We start from the raw sequence: 16,523 nt of genomic DNA, 5'->3' as shown, positions 1-16,523 counted from the left end.
AAACCTCGTGTAGTATCTGGCCAGTTGAGCGTTTGCTGGTGAGGCAAACAGGTCCACCTGAGGCTGTCCGAACCTATCCGATATCTCCCTGAATATGGATGGATCCAAGCGCCACTCTAAGTGGTCTACCATCGCCTTGCTCAGGGAATCGGCTTGGCAATTCGCCTCCCTGGATATGTGTTCTGCGCTGATGGATTCCAGATTGGACTCTGCCCACAGACCCAGTGCTAGGGCCTCCTGCATGAGGGACCACGATCTGGTCCCTTCTTGCCTGTTGACATGGGCCTTGGCTGCGATGTTGTCTGTCATTATCAGGACGTGTTTCCCTGTTACTATGTGTGAGAACTGGCGAAGCGCCAGGTGTACTGCCCTGAGTTCTAGCCAATTTCTATTGTGTGCTAGATCAGACTGGGACCATTGGCCTTGTGCCATGTGTGTCTGTATATGTGCGCCCCATCTGAACAGACTGGCGTCTGTGGTCAGGATGAGCCTGTGGCGTTCCTTGAAAAGTGACCCCGTGTATAGCTGCCGACACCCACCATTGGAGTGACAACAGTGTGTGGTGTGGAACTCTCACCTTCCGTGTGGAAGCACTCATGTTCCACTTCTGGAAAGGGAGTATGAACCACTGTAGGTGTCTGGAGTGAAGTCTTGCCCACGGCACTATTCCTAGGCCTGAGATCATCTTTCCCAACAGCTGAGACAGCTGGACAAGTGGAACCACCTTCTCTTTCCAGATCCTGTGAACTAGAGATCTGATGCTGTCTTTGCGTTCCTGGGAGAGATAAACCCTTCATAGGTTTGAATCTATCACTGCCCCTAGATGTAATATCCGAGTGGTCAGAGTGGTATGGCTCTTTTGAAATTCACGGAGAATCCGTGTCTCTGGAGTGTATTTATTGTGGTCTGTAAATCTATCTGGACAGAACAGAATGAACTGGACTGGATGATTATATCGTCCAGGTAGCATTGCACTTGCACCGGCATCAGTCTGAGATGGGCCGCTAATACCGCCAGTAACTTCGTGAACACTCGAGGAGCCGAGGATAGACCGAAGGGTAGGGCCCTGTACTGATAGTGTCTGCGCACATGGCAAAACCGAAGGAATCTGCGGTGATGGGGTCAGATGGGGACATGAAGATAAGCCTCTGTCAAATCTATGGAAGAGAGGAAATCTCCCTTCCTGATGCTAGCCAGAATGGACCTGAGGGACTGCATCTTGAACCTCCTGTATGCTAGGAAGTAGTTTAGTCCCTTCAGATCCAAAATCACCCTCCAACCCCCCGAGGCCTTGGGGACCACGAAGAGGATGGAGTAAAACCCCTTTCCCCTTTGGTCCAGGGGTACTGGCTCTATGGCTTCTATATCTAACAAGTGGGATATGGCCTTGGATATCACCCGGTCTTGCTTGCGTGTCTTGAGGACGGGCACTGAATGAAGCGATCTGGGGGGATAGACTTGAATTCTAGAGCTAGACCGAATCTTATGGTCTCCCTTACCCAGGAATCGTTGGTGGTGACCTCCCAGGTGGCGCTGAACGGAGCTAAGCGACTGCCTATCGGAGGATCTGATTTGGCGTCACTTAGACTTCCTGTATGGGCAGCCCCAGCTCCTCTGAAGGGACACTTGTATTGGGATTGACCCCTGGCTCCTGTACTTTGGCGGTCCTGTTGGCGATCCTGTCTGGGGGAAAAGGATCGGGAACCCCTGGGCCAATCCCAGGACTGCCCTGATTGAAAGGGCTGTCTCCATTCCCAGGAACTTCCAGCACGAAAGGACTGCCTGCGAAATTCTTGTTGGGGTTTTCTATCCGCCTTCTTAGAAGGGTGAGCCAAGGTCTTTCACTTGTCTTTCCGCTCTATTAGGTACGGTTCTAGAACCGGACCAAACAAATGGGTACCACTGCCGGTGTCTGTAGCTAGATGCCACCTTGACTTCAGGTCAGCCCTCCATTGTTTTAGCCACAACAACCTACGTGATGCTACCGTGGCCGCTATGGATCTAGCGGAATACTTGGTCGAGTGGAGGGATGCATCTGCCATATATTCCACTGCAGCTACCAGCTTACCTAAGGTCTGTTGTGCACGCACCTGATCCGGAGGGATTAGAGCCTGCAACTCACGGAGCCACATAATGGAAGTCCTCGCGAAAAAGGATGAGGATGTTGCAGCCCTGATTGCCCAGGCTGAAGCCTGATGAACCCTGTGGAGGGAAAACTCGAACCTTTTATCCTCCGCCTTGAGAGCCTCCGCCATATCTCCAGGAATCGTGGATGTGGAGAACAGTGAGGTTAAGGGAGTGTCTACTGTAGGTACTTCTAGGAGGGAAGAAAATGTGGATGAAACATTAAACAGTTTCTTTTCTGTGCTATTGGGTGGAGGTAAAGTGGCCATTGAAGACCACTGCTTCTCCACCATAGTGTGGAAAACAGCTGGACAAGGAACCTGTTTTTCCTCCACAACCTTCATTGCAAACAAAGGATTAGACTCCTGTGCAGTGGAGGTAGACGGTTTAGGCTCCTGCTCTGTGACCAAATTGGCTGTGGTGCAGGCCTTTAACAAAAGAGACCTAAATAGAGAAGGATCAAAGAGACCCGATGTTGGGGTTGGATCCGGAGCCATCTCTTCATCCTCATACATAGGGATGTCAGTTGTCTCCAGGTCCACAGACTCAGCCTCTCCAAGCTGAGATGAAGTCTCAGAAATACCGGAGCCCGCTGACTGGGTGTGCCCAGTGCGACCTACGGACAAGTGTGGAGGAGGCGGTACCTGTGGACACCCCTGTGCCATGGAAGATGACATAAACTGGTCAAAGGCCTGGTGCATAAAGGTCTGGAACTGTTGTGCCCATAAGGTTCGCTCTGCTGAACCAACACCAGTAGCAGTGGCTTGAAGAGCCTGTGGAGTGATGGAAGCAGACTGAACAGAAGGATCAGGATGAGAAGGTGGAGAAGAAGGATGAATAGGAGAAGGGAGACCGACCTGTTCAGTTCCCCCTTGAGGAGACCAAGCTCTGGAAGCCTGATAAGATGGCACTAGTGGAGGCTCAAATGGTGAGTTGTCCAGCAAAGCAGGGGGAACCACTTCAGTTTCGCTGGACCTGAGCTGTTGAACTTTGGAGAATTCTCTCTCCAGTGCCAGATGTCTCCTCGAGGCCTCTCGCTCAGCAGCCTTGGAGGGTTCTTTAGTGGACAAATGCTTGGTCTTGGCCTTCTTCTTTCCCCCCATGCTCAAATCTAAAGATCTGTGTTTAGATTGTGCGGGGGGAAACATCAGAACCCTGCGATGTCTGAGGAGTATCACTGTCTGCCATTGCGCACTAGACCTTCCAGAAAGGAGAAGCCCAGGAATGGGGGTAAAAGCACGCAGATCAAGTTGTCCGGGAGGGAAGCTTCCCACGCCCTGAACAACTACAATGACAAATAGCCAGACAGCTCACTAGAACTGTCTGCTTAGGCCCTGCGACACAGCGCCATGCGCTAAAGCAACAAGTCTGTTAAATTCTCCCACAGAATTGATCTGTCAATGAACTTGGATGTGACTGATGTAACAAGGATCTAAATAAGGAATACATCTCCCTTCTGTGAAATCCTTATGAAAAAGGCATAATAACTATGCCTGATAAACCCCCTTGAGAGCCTAACGCAGAAGGCTGCTCAAAGTAATCGGTCTGATATTGGCCTTGAATGTAGGCCTCTCCAAAATGGCGACCACACCCAGCACCCTATCCAAAATGGCGGCCCTGAGTCTCCTTGCCGCCTAAAATGGCGACGCCTGTGAGACTGATCTGAATTAAGTCTCCACAAGCCCTTTTTTAGCCCATTGAGGGAGCCCAAGGGATTTTCAAATAACCTTTCTCTCACCCCCTTAATTTATAAGGCACCCAAGCACTTGCGTTTCTGTTGCGCAGGCAAGCTGTGGCTCGATCGTCGCTGGAGCCTCCTGGCAAGGAGGCAGCTCGGCCATTCAGCCTGATCTTCCGGAGCACTCACAAAGAAATCACTCCTGGGCACTTGGGGAACTCCCGTCATAGCGCCAAACAGCTGATAGGAGCTGAACCATTAATCCACAGCGTAGCTCCTGGCGATCCGCAAGGCCGGGCAGGCCCCTGGGACAAACGCTCCCAAATTGATGGAAATCCAGTCCTTGTACATTCACTAGCTATAGCAAATTAACTTAACACAAACTAAATGAAAAAATCCTAACCTTCTATCCTAAATCTGACTATTTAAAATTAGGCTATCTGAGAAGCTACCAAAGTTGTGTCCTACTGAGCTGAGACTAAGACAAAACTGGGAGAGGACCACCCAAGGGAGGTGTGGCTAAAGTTTGGTCTTAGTCTAAACTGAAAAGGAAGGCTTTGATTACCTATCGGTGGATGCTACATCTATCATGCTGGAGAACATTGAAGTTTTATTGCATTTTAAAGTATTGTTTGTTTATTTGATTAATTTCAACTTCTTTATATTAAAACTGCTATGGATAGTAAAATAAAAACACTTAAAAACACAAAATAAAATACTTTAATAAAAAAGCACCTTCTAACCTGCATTTTAAAACAAATGAATCAGTACATCTTAAAAAATAAAAATATATATTATTTTCTAGTTTTCCATAGTTAAGAATAAATTCAATGAAATCAATAATAGTAACTGTGAGAGGGACAATCACTTAAATATGAGCCAGCAGTGTGCTGCAGCTGCCAAAAAAGCCAACACAGTGCTAGGCTGCATTAACAGAGGGATAGAATCAAGATCACATGAAGTTTTAATACCACTTTACAATGCCTTGGTAAGGCCACATTTGGAATACTGCATCCAGTTTTGGTCACCACGATGTGAAAAAGATGTTGAGACTCCAGAAAGAGTACAGAGAAGAGCAACAAAGATGATTAGGGGACAGAAGGCTAAAACATATAAGTAACGGTTACTGGAATTGGGTATATCTAGTTTAATGAAGAGAAGGACGAGGGGGGACATGATAACAGTGTTCCAGTATCTCAGGGGCTGCCACAAAGAAGAGGGAGTCAAGCTATTCTCCAAAGCGCCTGAAGACAAGACAACAAGCAACGGATGGAAACTAATCAAGGAGAGAAGCAACCTAAAACTAAGGAGAAACTTCTTGACAGTTAGAACAATTAACCAGTGGAACAATCTGCTTCCAGAAGCGGTGAATGCTCCAACACTGTTAAGTTTTTAAGAAGAGACTGGACAGCCATTTGTCCGAAATGGTATAGCATTTCCTGCCTGAGCAGGGGGTTGGACTAGATGACCTCCAAGGTCCCTTCCAACTTTATTATTATTGTCATTGTTGTTGTTGTTATTTTAAATACACAGTCTATATAGAAGCCACCTGCTGGGCAATTCTAAGCCTATAGTGAACCATTTTAACTAGCCATTATTCCAAACACCCACCCCAGATATGTGAAGCTAATAACGTCCTATACAATGCAAAACTAATGTTCCTATCCACTACGGATTATGATGTAATTGGCCCAATCCAAACAAAAGGTCTTTTCCTACTTGCACAACATTTTATACCATCTCCTGATACCTTCATGGAACTTTATACTCACATATTTATATGTGCTGTGAGTTGCAGACCTTTAGTAGTATTTGACGTTGTTCCTGATTAGTTTTTGTTTAATAAAATACATGTTTTATAACCTGAATAAGTAATAAGCTTAGATTACTTTTTTGCCTGCTACTTGGGTGCAGTTTGGGACAAGTTCTTGGGAAGCTGAGACTCCTCAGAATTTCCCATTCCACTCTTTCCATCTCTCAAAGATGGAATTCAAACCCTGAGGCCATCCGTCTTTACAGGATGACTCAAGGAAATCAAAGGGAGTAGCAAGGATGCAATATACCCTCCTCAAAAGTCAACCCTCCATCCTCAGTGGGAGGAAAGGGCTCATTTAGATGAATTTAGCATTGTTTAAGGACATACTTTCTTGGGAATAAGTTCCAAATGACCATGCATGGGATTGTACCATAAATAAAACGTCGCTATTCTTCAGATCTACATTTTCAGCAACTGTGAGCAGGGCACAACATACAAAGATGTGTTTTGAAGTTACTCATTGTTTCATTTTCTAGCAGTTAGTTTTTTAAGCATTTGATTCAAATACCCGGCTACTAAGCGTTTGCCTCTCAGTATCTGAACTGAGAACGTATTGAAGATAATCTTATATTAATTCCCAAAGTGCCCTTAGCTGATAAAAATGACAAGCGTAAGCCTTCTATAAAATGATAGAACATAAATAAGTACGTCATGACATTAGCACAGAAAAAGTATTATTCAATCTTTTGACCTTACTTGTTATAATCATTTGAGCAAGTTTGGGGGACGAAAGCAAACATTTCGGGTGAACTCAGGTCATCTGAAAATTTATATTTATGTTATGTGAAACCTAGCAATGTCTGTGACTCATCAAACAAGACTTCTGAACCAAAAATAGATCTGCAGTATTAAGAATGAGGGTCATTAAACACCTGAATCACAATTTCTGCATCATCTCTCCACAGCTTGAATGGTGGAATTTTTTAAAGTTTGCAGCCAGAAAGATCTGTTGAATTTGCCACACAATTTCTTCATTGAGTGATCTGCTAAGAAATCGAATGCCTTAAGAGAATACAGCTAGTATCAAAGAAGCAGGAAGAATATCAAGACAAAAATTATGTGAGAATGTAGCCAGTTTTGCCTCCTGGTTAAGGCGCCAGGCTAGAAACCAGAAAGGGTGATTTCTAGTCCCATTTTAGGGATGAAAACTGGCTGGGTGCCCTTAAGCCAGTCATTCTCTCTTAGCCCAATTCATCTCACAGGGCTGTTGTTGTGAGGAAAAATAGGAGGAGGAAGGATAATTAGGTTTGTTACCCACCTTTATTTATTTATAAAAATAATGAAGTTGGGATATTTTTTTAAAAAAGAACCTTGAAACAGCAAAACAGAGGGCAATAAGTTAATTGAGACAGAGATAGAAAGGAACTGATGAAATGTAGTGTGTGTGGGGGGGAATGAATAGCTGAGTAATAGAAGGAACAGTGCTGAGACTGAGTGTCACCCAGAGTTGATTAGAAGATGGGAATCTATATAAATATTTGATGTGAATGAAATGAATAAATGTCCAGGGAAAAATGGGGTCTGCAGAGAGAATGTCAGAAACTCAAAATAAGATGGGAAGGAAAAAGCGTGAGCTTGTGATGGGGCACAGTATTAAAGATTGGAATTCTATTGGCCCTCTTGTGAAAGGATATGGACATAAGCAAAATGTTGAAATAATATTGAGCAGTTAAATAATACAATGAGCCTTCACAAATATTCATAATACAGGGGCATTTTTATGCAGAATACAGACTTATTGCTGATAGACATTCCTTGCATTTTACATAAAGGCTGGATACATTTTAAAAATACATGAGGATAGGCAGTGGTGGGATTCAGATATGTGAGCAACTGGTTCTGTGTGTGGATGCCGCTTCCGGAAGTCCATTCTGGGCCTGGGAAGGACTTCCGGTTTCACCCACAGTGCATGGCTGTGCAAGAGCGGACCTCCACTCCCCATGACTAGTTTCTTCCTGCTTGGGGGACCCTAGATGGGTCCAAAGTTGCCCCAGATATGTGACCGTGAAGGAGGGGTGCCCCATTGATCATGAAGCGATGGCAATCACTTTGTTTGATCTGGGGAAAGCCCTCCGAATCTGACAGGAGAAAGGCTAGCGTGAGATCAGCGTCCAGCCCAAGCTGTTGGCAGCCGAAGTCCCAGAGCATGAACCTAAACATCCGTAAACAGCGTGCTTGGAATTAGTGAGAATATTATCTTTTTTCTTCTATCTACTATCTAACTCCTTGAAAAGATCCCCAAAGCAAGAAAACCTCCAGAAGTGAAGGGAGGGGACTATATCCCCATTCTCTTACAGATGGAAGCGACGAATTAATATTAAAGGTGGGAAGAAATATATTGAAATTTGATTTAAAATACTTTAGTCTGGACAAATTTAGGAACTAAAAAACTGTCAAGATTATACCCTAAATTTTTTTTGATGGAATTATAAAAATAACAAAAATAACTTTTTGATTGAAAGAAAAACTGAAAAAAGAAATAACTGCTGACATCTAGTGGAGACTCAGAACAGAACACTAACAATAAGGACTCAGAAATTGGCAGAGTGCCTAGACACAAAGAAAAAGTTGTTCCTTTGAATTGCAAATAACCTTGAAGACAGCTGTGAACAAAGGAAGAGCCAGCTATAAGATTAAAAAGTGTTTGAAAGAAAAAACCAACACCTGGACTGTTGCTTAAATCTAAGAACTGTTTATGGAAAAGAAAAACCTTGGCTTTTTGGATAACCTTTTAGAGGAGAATCTGTAGGAAGGGTTTAAAGTGGCTTAACATACTGAACTGTAATTTTGACTGGCTGATAAACTAACTTTTGAATTAAAACATTGATGAAAGATTATTTGAAGGGGGGAGACAACATGGACATCACATACGTATCAAACAATGACAGGATGCCACATTCAATATTTCCTCCTGAAGGATGTAGCCTTGAAAATCAAGGGCCTCCAGAAGCAATACTTCAAGGCAAGATAAATACTTTCCAGAAGGAAATATATGTAAAGTTAGGACAAATACAAATGACAATAGACTCAAACCACGAGGAAATCTGGAACAACTTTGATGATTTAAATAAGCATATTTCCAATCTAAATTTACAATTAAAAAACACCCAGGAAATAACAACAAAGGCACAAATAAATCAGACAGCAGACTACAAATTAGAAGAGTATGATCAAGTTGATGAAACAACAAAGGAAAAGAATTACAATTTGACACAAACAGGAAAAAAACCTTCACGGTTCTGATTAAAAAAAAGTGGAATTATCAGAACCACCAAAGTTTGGGAGACAGAAAATATTTATCTTACTTACTTCATCTTTTGTATTCTCAAAATTTCTAAAAATACAGGAACTGCTGGATAAGCGGATTACATCAACTTGGAAAATTACTCGGCAAAAGAAGAAGACCAGATACAGACACAAGAGAGTTGACTCGCCCTACCATATGGACTGTTACGTGAATAAACATTTGTTTGCATATGGCTAAAAGAACAGAGAATTTTGAACATAAAGAGACCTTATAACAAGAAAGATGAGATTTAAGTAATATAATGTTTTATAATATATTAAATGTTAAAATAGGTTGATGTAACTTTTATTAACATATAAGTGAAATATAAACTGATTAAAAAGGATGTTATATCTAGCTATTATGAGATAGATAAAAAGTATAGTATTTTTATAATGCATAATATAAAATATTGGGAGGATGTACCTAAATGGGAAAATTTGGACACTTAGATGACTAGTATGAAGAAATTATGACTCATAAGAATTGGTTTGAATATAAAGGAATTTAAGCAAACAAAAATTATAAAAATAGGATGTATGCTGAATTAATGAGACGATGGTTATGAGAATAATATAAGCTGAAAAAAATGTTATATAGAGTTATTATTATTATTTGTATAAATATAAAAAATGCCTATATCTAATCATTTATATATTGAAAATATTAAGAATTATATTTTGGCTAAGATTGAAGAAGAATACAAACGGGAGAAGGGAATATCAAAGAAATGTATCATTAATTAATATATTAATTATGGAATTATCAGATTTAATTATTATTATTACTGGGCCTGGGCAACAAAAAAATTAGCTACTGGTTCTGCCGAAGTGGTACGAACCGGATGAATCCCACCGAGGATAGGAAAGATTCTTTTCTGCCTAATCTTCAAACTGAAGAGAGGCAAGAAACAAAGATGGGGTGGAGGAGAATAGTGGATAGAATAGTGACAGGGAGCTCTGTCGTTTCCTGCTTTTAAATAACAATAGACTGGAGAGAAAGATGCACAAGGACAAAGGTGCGGAGACCCTTCTTCATCTAGCTCTTGCCATTTACCAAAATAGCCAAAATAGATACAAAGAGATAATGCAGCCTCCCACAACAGGGGGCCGGGAAAGAGAGATTGAGTTTGAGAAAGATTTATAGCACTACCAAAATAAGAGTAGGTCAGCATCCTTGATTTTCCTTACATTTTGCAAAACTTGTGAAGACTCTAAGCATTCAATTTTTCCAACTTTTTTTTTTAAGGCAAAAATGTGCTTTTGAAATCTATCAATGTGGCTAATTCTCTGATAGGGAAGCTCATCATGCATTTATTAAGCAACCTTACTAAGCAAGATATTGATAGAACCATATGTGGGGGTCTTTTGGTCATCATGAATCATAATTCTTACATAGGACACACAGAAACCTCTATATGAAGGGTTTAATACCTGCTTTTCAATTATTTTCCTCACATAAAATTCTGTAGGAAAGGGAGGAATTGTAAGTGAATAAATGCTTATTTTCAAGTTATACATGAGGATCAGAGATAAACTGTACAACCACTGGACTACATCTAATGCCATCTAAGTGAATCACTACAGATGTAACAGGTTGTCCCTTTCTGATTCTTCCAGTACATTTTTATAATGGATACAGAGATGATTGGAGGAATCATGAATGAAAGTTGGTTCCAATAATATATTTTAAGGTGTTTGGGAATGCAGTCTTGGCACCAGACATATATCATTTGTCACTACCAACTGTACATGTCAAAAATGATTTAAAGAAGTGTACCAATAGGTCAGGTTATTAGGAATCTTATAGTTATAAAGGTCAATCAGAACCACTGAATCTTCACACTGAGAATTTTATATCAGCAAATTGTATTTCCAATATCAACTAGTGTAGGATGTCAAAAATAGAAATCAAATCACTCCAAAATCCCTTCTGCTAAGAAAAGATTAAATTGCAACATTTCTCTCCCCAAGTACCTATATAACCACAGCATACTCTTCATTTTATTTCTGTTTTTTAATTAAATAGCCTTTAATGTATGATACTGACCATTTGTGGTTTGTAAGTCAGGAGCTGAGGACTGAATTACTTAAGAATAGCAATGAATAGAATGGTCAAAACTTTTTTTTAAAAAAATCCTGATGGAGAATCATCATCATCAAGATACTGTAGGAAAGCCTCTGAATATTTGAACTTCATCTTTGACTTCATTTATATAAATGTACCCATTCATCTGATGGCTCAGAACTATTTTGGAATAGAATTTAAAGTTGTGATGAAAGAATTCCACAAATAAATAAGTGCATGATTATAGTTAATTAACATGCCTTTTAGCGTAGTGATTCAGATATTGAACTAGGAGTGGGAGCGTTCAGGTTGCAATTCACACTCAATCTTGGATAATGTGTGATTTTGAAACAATCACTGTTTCTTAGATCAACCTATTTCAAGGGATTGTTGTTGGTCTGAGATAATATAGCAGGAGAAACTGCTGCATAAGTCATCTTGAGCTACTCAATGAAAACTAATAATTACATACATAAATAAAATTATACTGTATATACTTTCCATGGAAATACTGACCCTAAAAATACAATGAAAAATTTGCCACCCATGGATAAGACAAACCACAATTTTCATGGTATTTCGGCTAAAAATCCAGGAGTCTGTTTATCCATGGATGATTTTATAGATGAGTATATAAGGGAAATACAGGGACTTTTTTAAAAAAAGTATTAGAACAGAACAGAACAGAGCTGGAAGGGACCTTGGAGGCTTTCTAATCCAGCCCCCTGCTCAAGCAGGAAAACCTACATTATTTCAGACAAGTGACTGTCTAGTCTCTTCTTAAAAATCTCCAGTGATGGAGCGCTCATGATTAATTGTCCTCACTGTTGGAATTTTCCAGGTTGCTTCCCTCCTTGATCTGTTTCCAACCACTGTTTCTTGTCCTGCCCTCTGGTGCTTTGGAGAATAATTTGACCCCCCCTTCCTTGTGGTACCCCTCAAATACTGGAATACTGCTATCATGTCACCCCTATTTCTTCTTTTCTTTAGACTAGCCAAACCCAAGTCTTGCAGTCGCTCTTCTCTGAACTTCTTCCAAAGTCTCAACATCTTTTTTTGTGATATGGTGACCAAAATTGGTTGCAGTATTCCAGGTGTGGTCTTACTAGGGTTTTATAAAGCAGTACTAATACTTCACGTGATCTTGATTCTATGCCTCTGTTTATACAACCCAGGATTGTATTAGCTTTTTTGGCTGCTGCTGCACACTGCTGGTCATAGTCAAGTGATCGTCCACTAGGACTCCAAGGTCCCTCTCACAGTTACTGTTTTTGAGACAGGTCTTGCCTAATCTGTACTTATACCTTTTATTTTTCCTGCCTAAATGGAAAACTTTGCTTTTCTCCACATTAAAATTCATTTTGTTGGATAAGGCCCATTGTTCAAGTTTGTCAAGATCCTTTTGGATCCTGAGCTTGTCTTCTGGGGTATTGGCTTCTGCCAGTTTATTGTCATCTGCAAATTTGATGAGTTAGTAATAGTAATAGTAGTAAAGTTGGAAGGGACCTTGGAGGCCATCTAGTCCAACCCCCTGCTCAGGCAGGAAACCCTACACCATTTCGGACAAATGGCTGTCCAGTCTCTTCTTAAAAACTTCCAGTGTTGGAGCATTCACCGCTTCTGGAGGAAGGCTGTTCCACTGATTAATTGTTCTCACTGTCAGGAAGTTTCTCCTTAGTTCTAGGTTGCTTCTCTCCTTGATTAGTTTCCACCCATTGCTTCTTGTCCTGCCTTCAGGTGCTTTAGAAAATAGCTTAATTCCCTCTTCTTTATGGCAGCCCCTGAGATATTGGAATACTGCTATCATGTCCCCCCTTGTCCTTCTCTTCGTTAAACTAGACATACCCAATTCTAGCAACCGTTCCTTATGTTTTAGCCTCCAGTCCCCTAATCATCTTTGTTGCTCTTCTCTGTACTCTTTCTAGAGTCTCAACATCTTTTTTACATCGTGGTGACCAAAACTGGATGCAGTATTCCATGTGTGGCCTTACCAAGGCATTGAAGAGTGGTATTAATACTTCACGTGATCTGGATTCTATCCCTCTGTTAATGCAGCCTAGCACTGTGTTGGCCTTTTTGGCAGCTGCAGCACACTACTGGCTCATATTTAGGTGATTGACTACTAGGACTCCGAGGTCCCTCTCACAGTTACTACTATTGAGCATGGTGCCACCTATGCTGTACTTGTGCATTTGGTTTTTCTTGCCTAAATGTAGAACCTTGCTTTTTTCACCATTGAATTTCATTTTGTTAGTTAGTGCCCAGTGTTCAAGTCTGTCCAGATCCTTCTGTCCAGATCCCCTTCAATTCCCTCATTTAAGTCATTTATGAAGATATTGAAGAGTACTGGGCCTAGGATGGAGCCTTGTGGTACCCCACTGCTTACTTCTCTCCATGTGGATGTAGTACCATTGAGGACTACTCACTGAGTACAGTTTGTCAGCCAGCTACAAATCCATCTGGTGGTGATGTTGTCTGTTCCACCTTTTTCTAGCTTACTAAGCAGCAGGTTGTGGTCTACTTTGTCAAATGCCTTACTGAAATCTAAGTATACTATGACCACAGCTTTGCTGGCTTACTAATTTAGTCACTTTATCAAAGAATGAAATAAGATTTGTTTGGCATATATACTTGTGGAAAAGACCATCTGAGGATAAGCCAACCCTTATTTTTTGATATATTTTGAACCTAAAGTTCTCAGCTTAAGCATAATTATATGGTAGATTAGCAATTATTTTTGAACTGACAAATGAAGCAATGTAAAAGATATTGTTATGGACTACAGGAATAATAATTGGTTTCCTTCATCATGGTGGAATCTGATCTATCTAAATTCTGATTAAATAAAAATTAAATGATTCAAATGATTCTTACTTGGTACAATAATTTCACTTTTGTTGTCCTATTAGAAGGAACCCTGGAAGGCAGGAACTAAAATTCTGGACATCAGGAAATTCTCAGAAGGATTAAAGCTGCTGCTACTTTTTCCACTAAACAAAGGGTAATAATGGATTTAGCTTTTTTATGAGGTATACAACAAGTGTACAATTACTCATTTCTTGGCTCATCAGTTATCAGCTAATGCCAGCAGGTATCATAAGGTACAGAAATGTGATTTGTTTCTCCATGCACATCAAAGAATTAATGAGTTGCTCTTTCTTTTCAAGGAAAATATGACATTTCTTCAGATGTTGGCTTATTTGTTCTACCAAGCACATGGTAGAAGACCCTCCCCCCACTTCTTCATCCCTACTGCAATAAGTCAAACAAGAAGGGTTACTGTACATCTCAGCATCTCAGCAGGAAAATATAATGAAATGTCCTTCAACTATTTGAATAGAGAAGTGGTCTGTTTGAGCAAAATATTGCTATACAAGTTTTGCTTTGTTTCTTTAATTGCTATAATTGTGCAAGTCACCATTGTTGATCCATAAAGGCAGTGATCTGAATACATTAATAACAACTGTAACACTAAATGGGATCTGGATCAAGGACGAACGTAAGCAGGATTCGCTCAAAACGGCATCTTTTACTGGAACTTATGAAGAACTATATCTGATGCAGATGACTTCAAAGTTCTTTGTTGGCCTAATGATTCTAAGTCCTTAAACCAAAGACAATATGGAAATCCTTGCTGAGTGAACAAAAAGGATTTGGGTGTCCATATACATCTGTTTTTCCTCTGGCGAAACTTGAAAAGCAAGACAAGTGAAAATGCAAATAATCTCAAACAGAATGAGATCAATTTTACTCCTAAAGGTAGGAGGGAAAAAAAATCTTTAGAATGCCTGTCGAGAAGGCAGTGTTCTGTAACAATTCAGTCATTATTCTGCTAAATTTTATCACTTGGGAAACAGGACTGTGGGCAGATGGTTGTTTTTCTCTGGAAGATTTCACAAAGAACCAAATAGGTAAGAGTAGAACAAGATCATCAAAAATATCAAATCGTTAGACCTACTTAACAACATTGTAGTTTTGTTTGCTTGTTTTTGCTATTTTCCTATACTGTTATTTGGGGGTGAATATCCTTTAACACTATAATATGGCCTGGTATAACTATTCATATTAATTACCACCCTGGGAAACTCAGATTCTACAGAAGGCATGAACATTACATTCTACAGTCACCTAGTGTTACTGTTAATTGGGTTATTTCAAGGATTTGCAAGCAAATATAATGCTTGATTACAGTTCTAATGCATCCACAGCATGCGCCCTCATAAATGGAAAAGAGGTGATGAGAAAGTCATTTAACATGTGTTCTGCCCTCTTTACAGTCCTCCAATTCATTTTCTCAAGCATTTCCCAACTGTTTCACAATACATCTACTGCATAATTCTATGAGTTGATACCTTCCAATGCATATGAATTCCAAAAGGTTTGGTTTCAGAATTTTGTGACCCTTCTGGAATGGGCAAGCTGCACAGAAATATATCTAATAACAGGAAATGCACACAAAAATGAATCTGTTTTGAAAAGTTTATGCAAAATTACATAAGAGAATAGATGTTTACAAAAGAAATCATCAGCTGGAAAATTTACATATATCTTTTAAGTGAAATGTACAGTATATACAATTATTGTGACTTGTTATGTGGGTTTTTTTTAAACAGACCCATTAATTACTGTAGAAACATAGCCCAAATGAACTCGTTTTGGAAACAGAAAAGAAAATGAGCAAAGGGCAAAGCTGACAGATTTCTCTAATTTTGAAAATTACATATTTACTATTTTTAACCTTTGTTCTCAATTTTACTTTGTACTTATTTTACTAATTTATTTCTTGTCCCCATTAGCTTCTGTCAAAAAAGACAAAGCTATTGCATACATCATGTGCATTCTAATGAGACTTCATTATAACTACATTTCTTCACATTTCTTTGTATAATTCTGACTTAGAAAAATGAATGAAAAGATTATAAAATGTATGATCAAATCTAGAGATGAATTACCCTGCCTTATCATGAAAGCCACAATTACTTTCCTAATTCTTATTTCGTTATAAGACCTACTTCACTTTGAACAGGAAGAGAAGGAAATATACGGTTTATTTCTGGCAGTACCTGGCAAGAAGCTTCTTATTTTGGTAAGAATTGTTTATTGATAGATGCTAATTCAGGACTTCTGACATCGCATGAGCCCAATAGCTTCTGAACTACTTTGTAAATAAATTTGAAAAACAAAACTGCAGTGCTATAGGATATAGAAGCCAGTTGATATATGTAAGAGGATGTGGAAGGCCTGATAATAATGTCTTTCACTGATGCTTTTATGATTTGAGGGCCACTAAACCCCCCCCCAAGGTAAAAATGTTCTAAATATATATTTTCTTAAGTTATGAGCTCCTGATGAGGGAGGTCAGCTGTTAAGAACTTTGATATATGAATAAATAATAAAATGGAATTCTAAGGTGAGTTTGTAGAATGAGTAGAACCACACTGGATTCTCACTTGTGGTATATACCCATTATGTAATAATTGTTTTCAATTTAGTAAATTGAACATAGCCGTCCTATTTTAAGTACTAAATCCCATTTTTATCATTAACTGAAG

General features: G+C 39.9%; 1 protein-coding gene across 1 annotated transcript in view; it reads right to left on the bottom strand.

Annotated features, from left to right (window-relative positions):
• VWDE (von Willebrand factor D and EGF domains) overlaps positions 1-4,030 on the bottom strand; it is a gene marked incomplete at its 3' end in the record, with an annotated part of 157,307 nt that extends 153,277 nt beyond the window's left edge. Inside the window, exons 1-3 of the mRNA XM_039360249.1 lie at positions 3,992-4,030; positions 2,069-2,918; positions 578-775 (exon numbers count right to left, since the gene is read on the bottom strand). Of these exons, the coding sequence (XP_039216183.1) occupies positions 578-775; positions 2,069-2,918; positions 3,992-4,030 (1,087 nt within the window). The remainder of the gene's footprint in view (positions 1-577; positions 776-2,068; positions 2,919-3,991) is intronic.
• Between the last annotated feature and the right edge of the window lie 12,493 nt (positions 4,031-16,523).

The sequence above is a fragment of the Crotalus tigris genome, unplaced genomic scaffold (assembly GCF_016545835.1).
Source record: "Crotalus tigris isolate CLP2741 ecotype Arizona unplaced genomic scaffold, ASM1654583v1 scf7180000019170.200965, whole genome shotgun sequence".
NCBI classification, from domain to species: Eukaryota; Metazoa; Chordata; class Lepidosauria; order Squamata; family Viperidae; genus Crotalus; species Crotalus tigris.
Note: the sequence above shows the minus strand (reverse complement) of the source record. Positions and strands in the feature narration are given on the sequence as shown.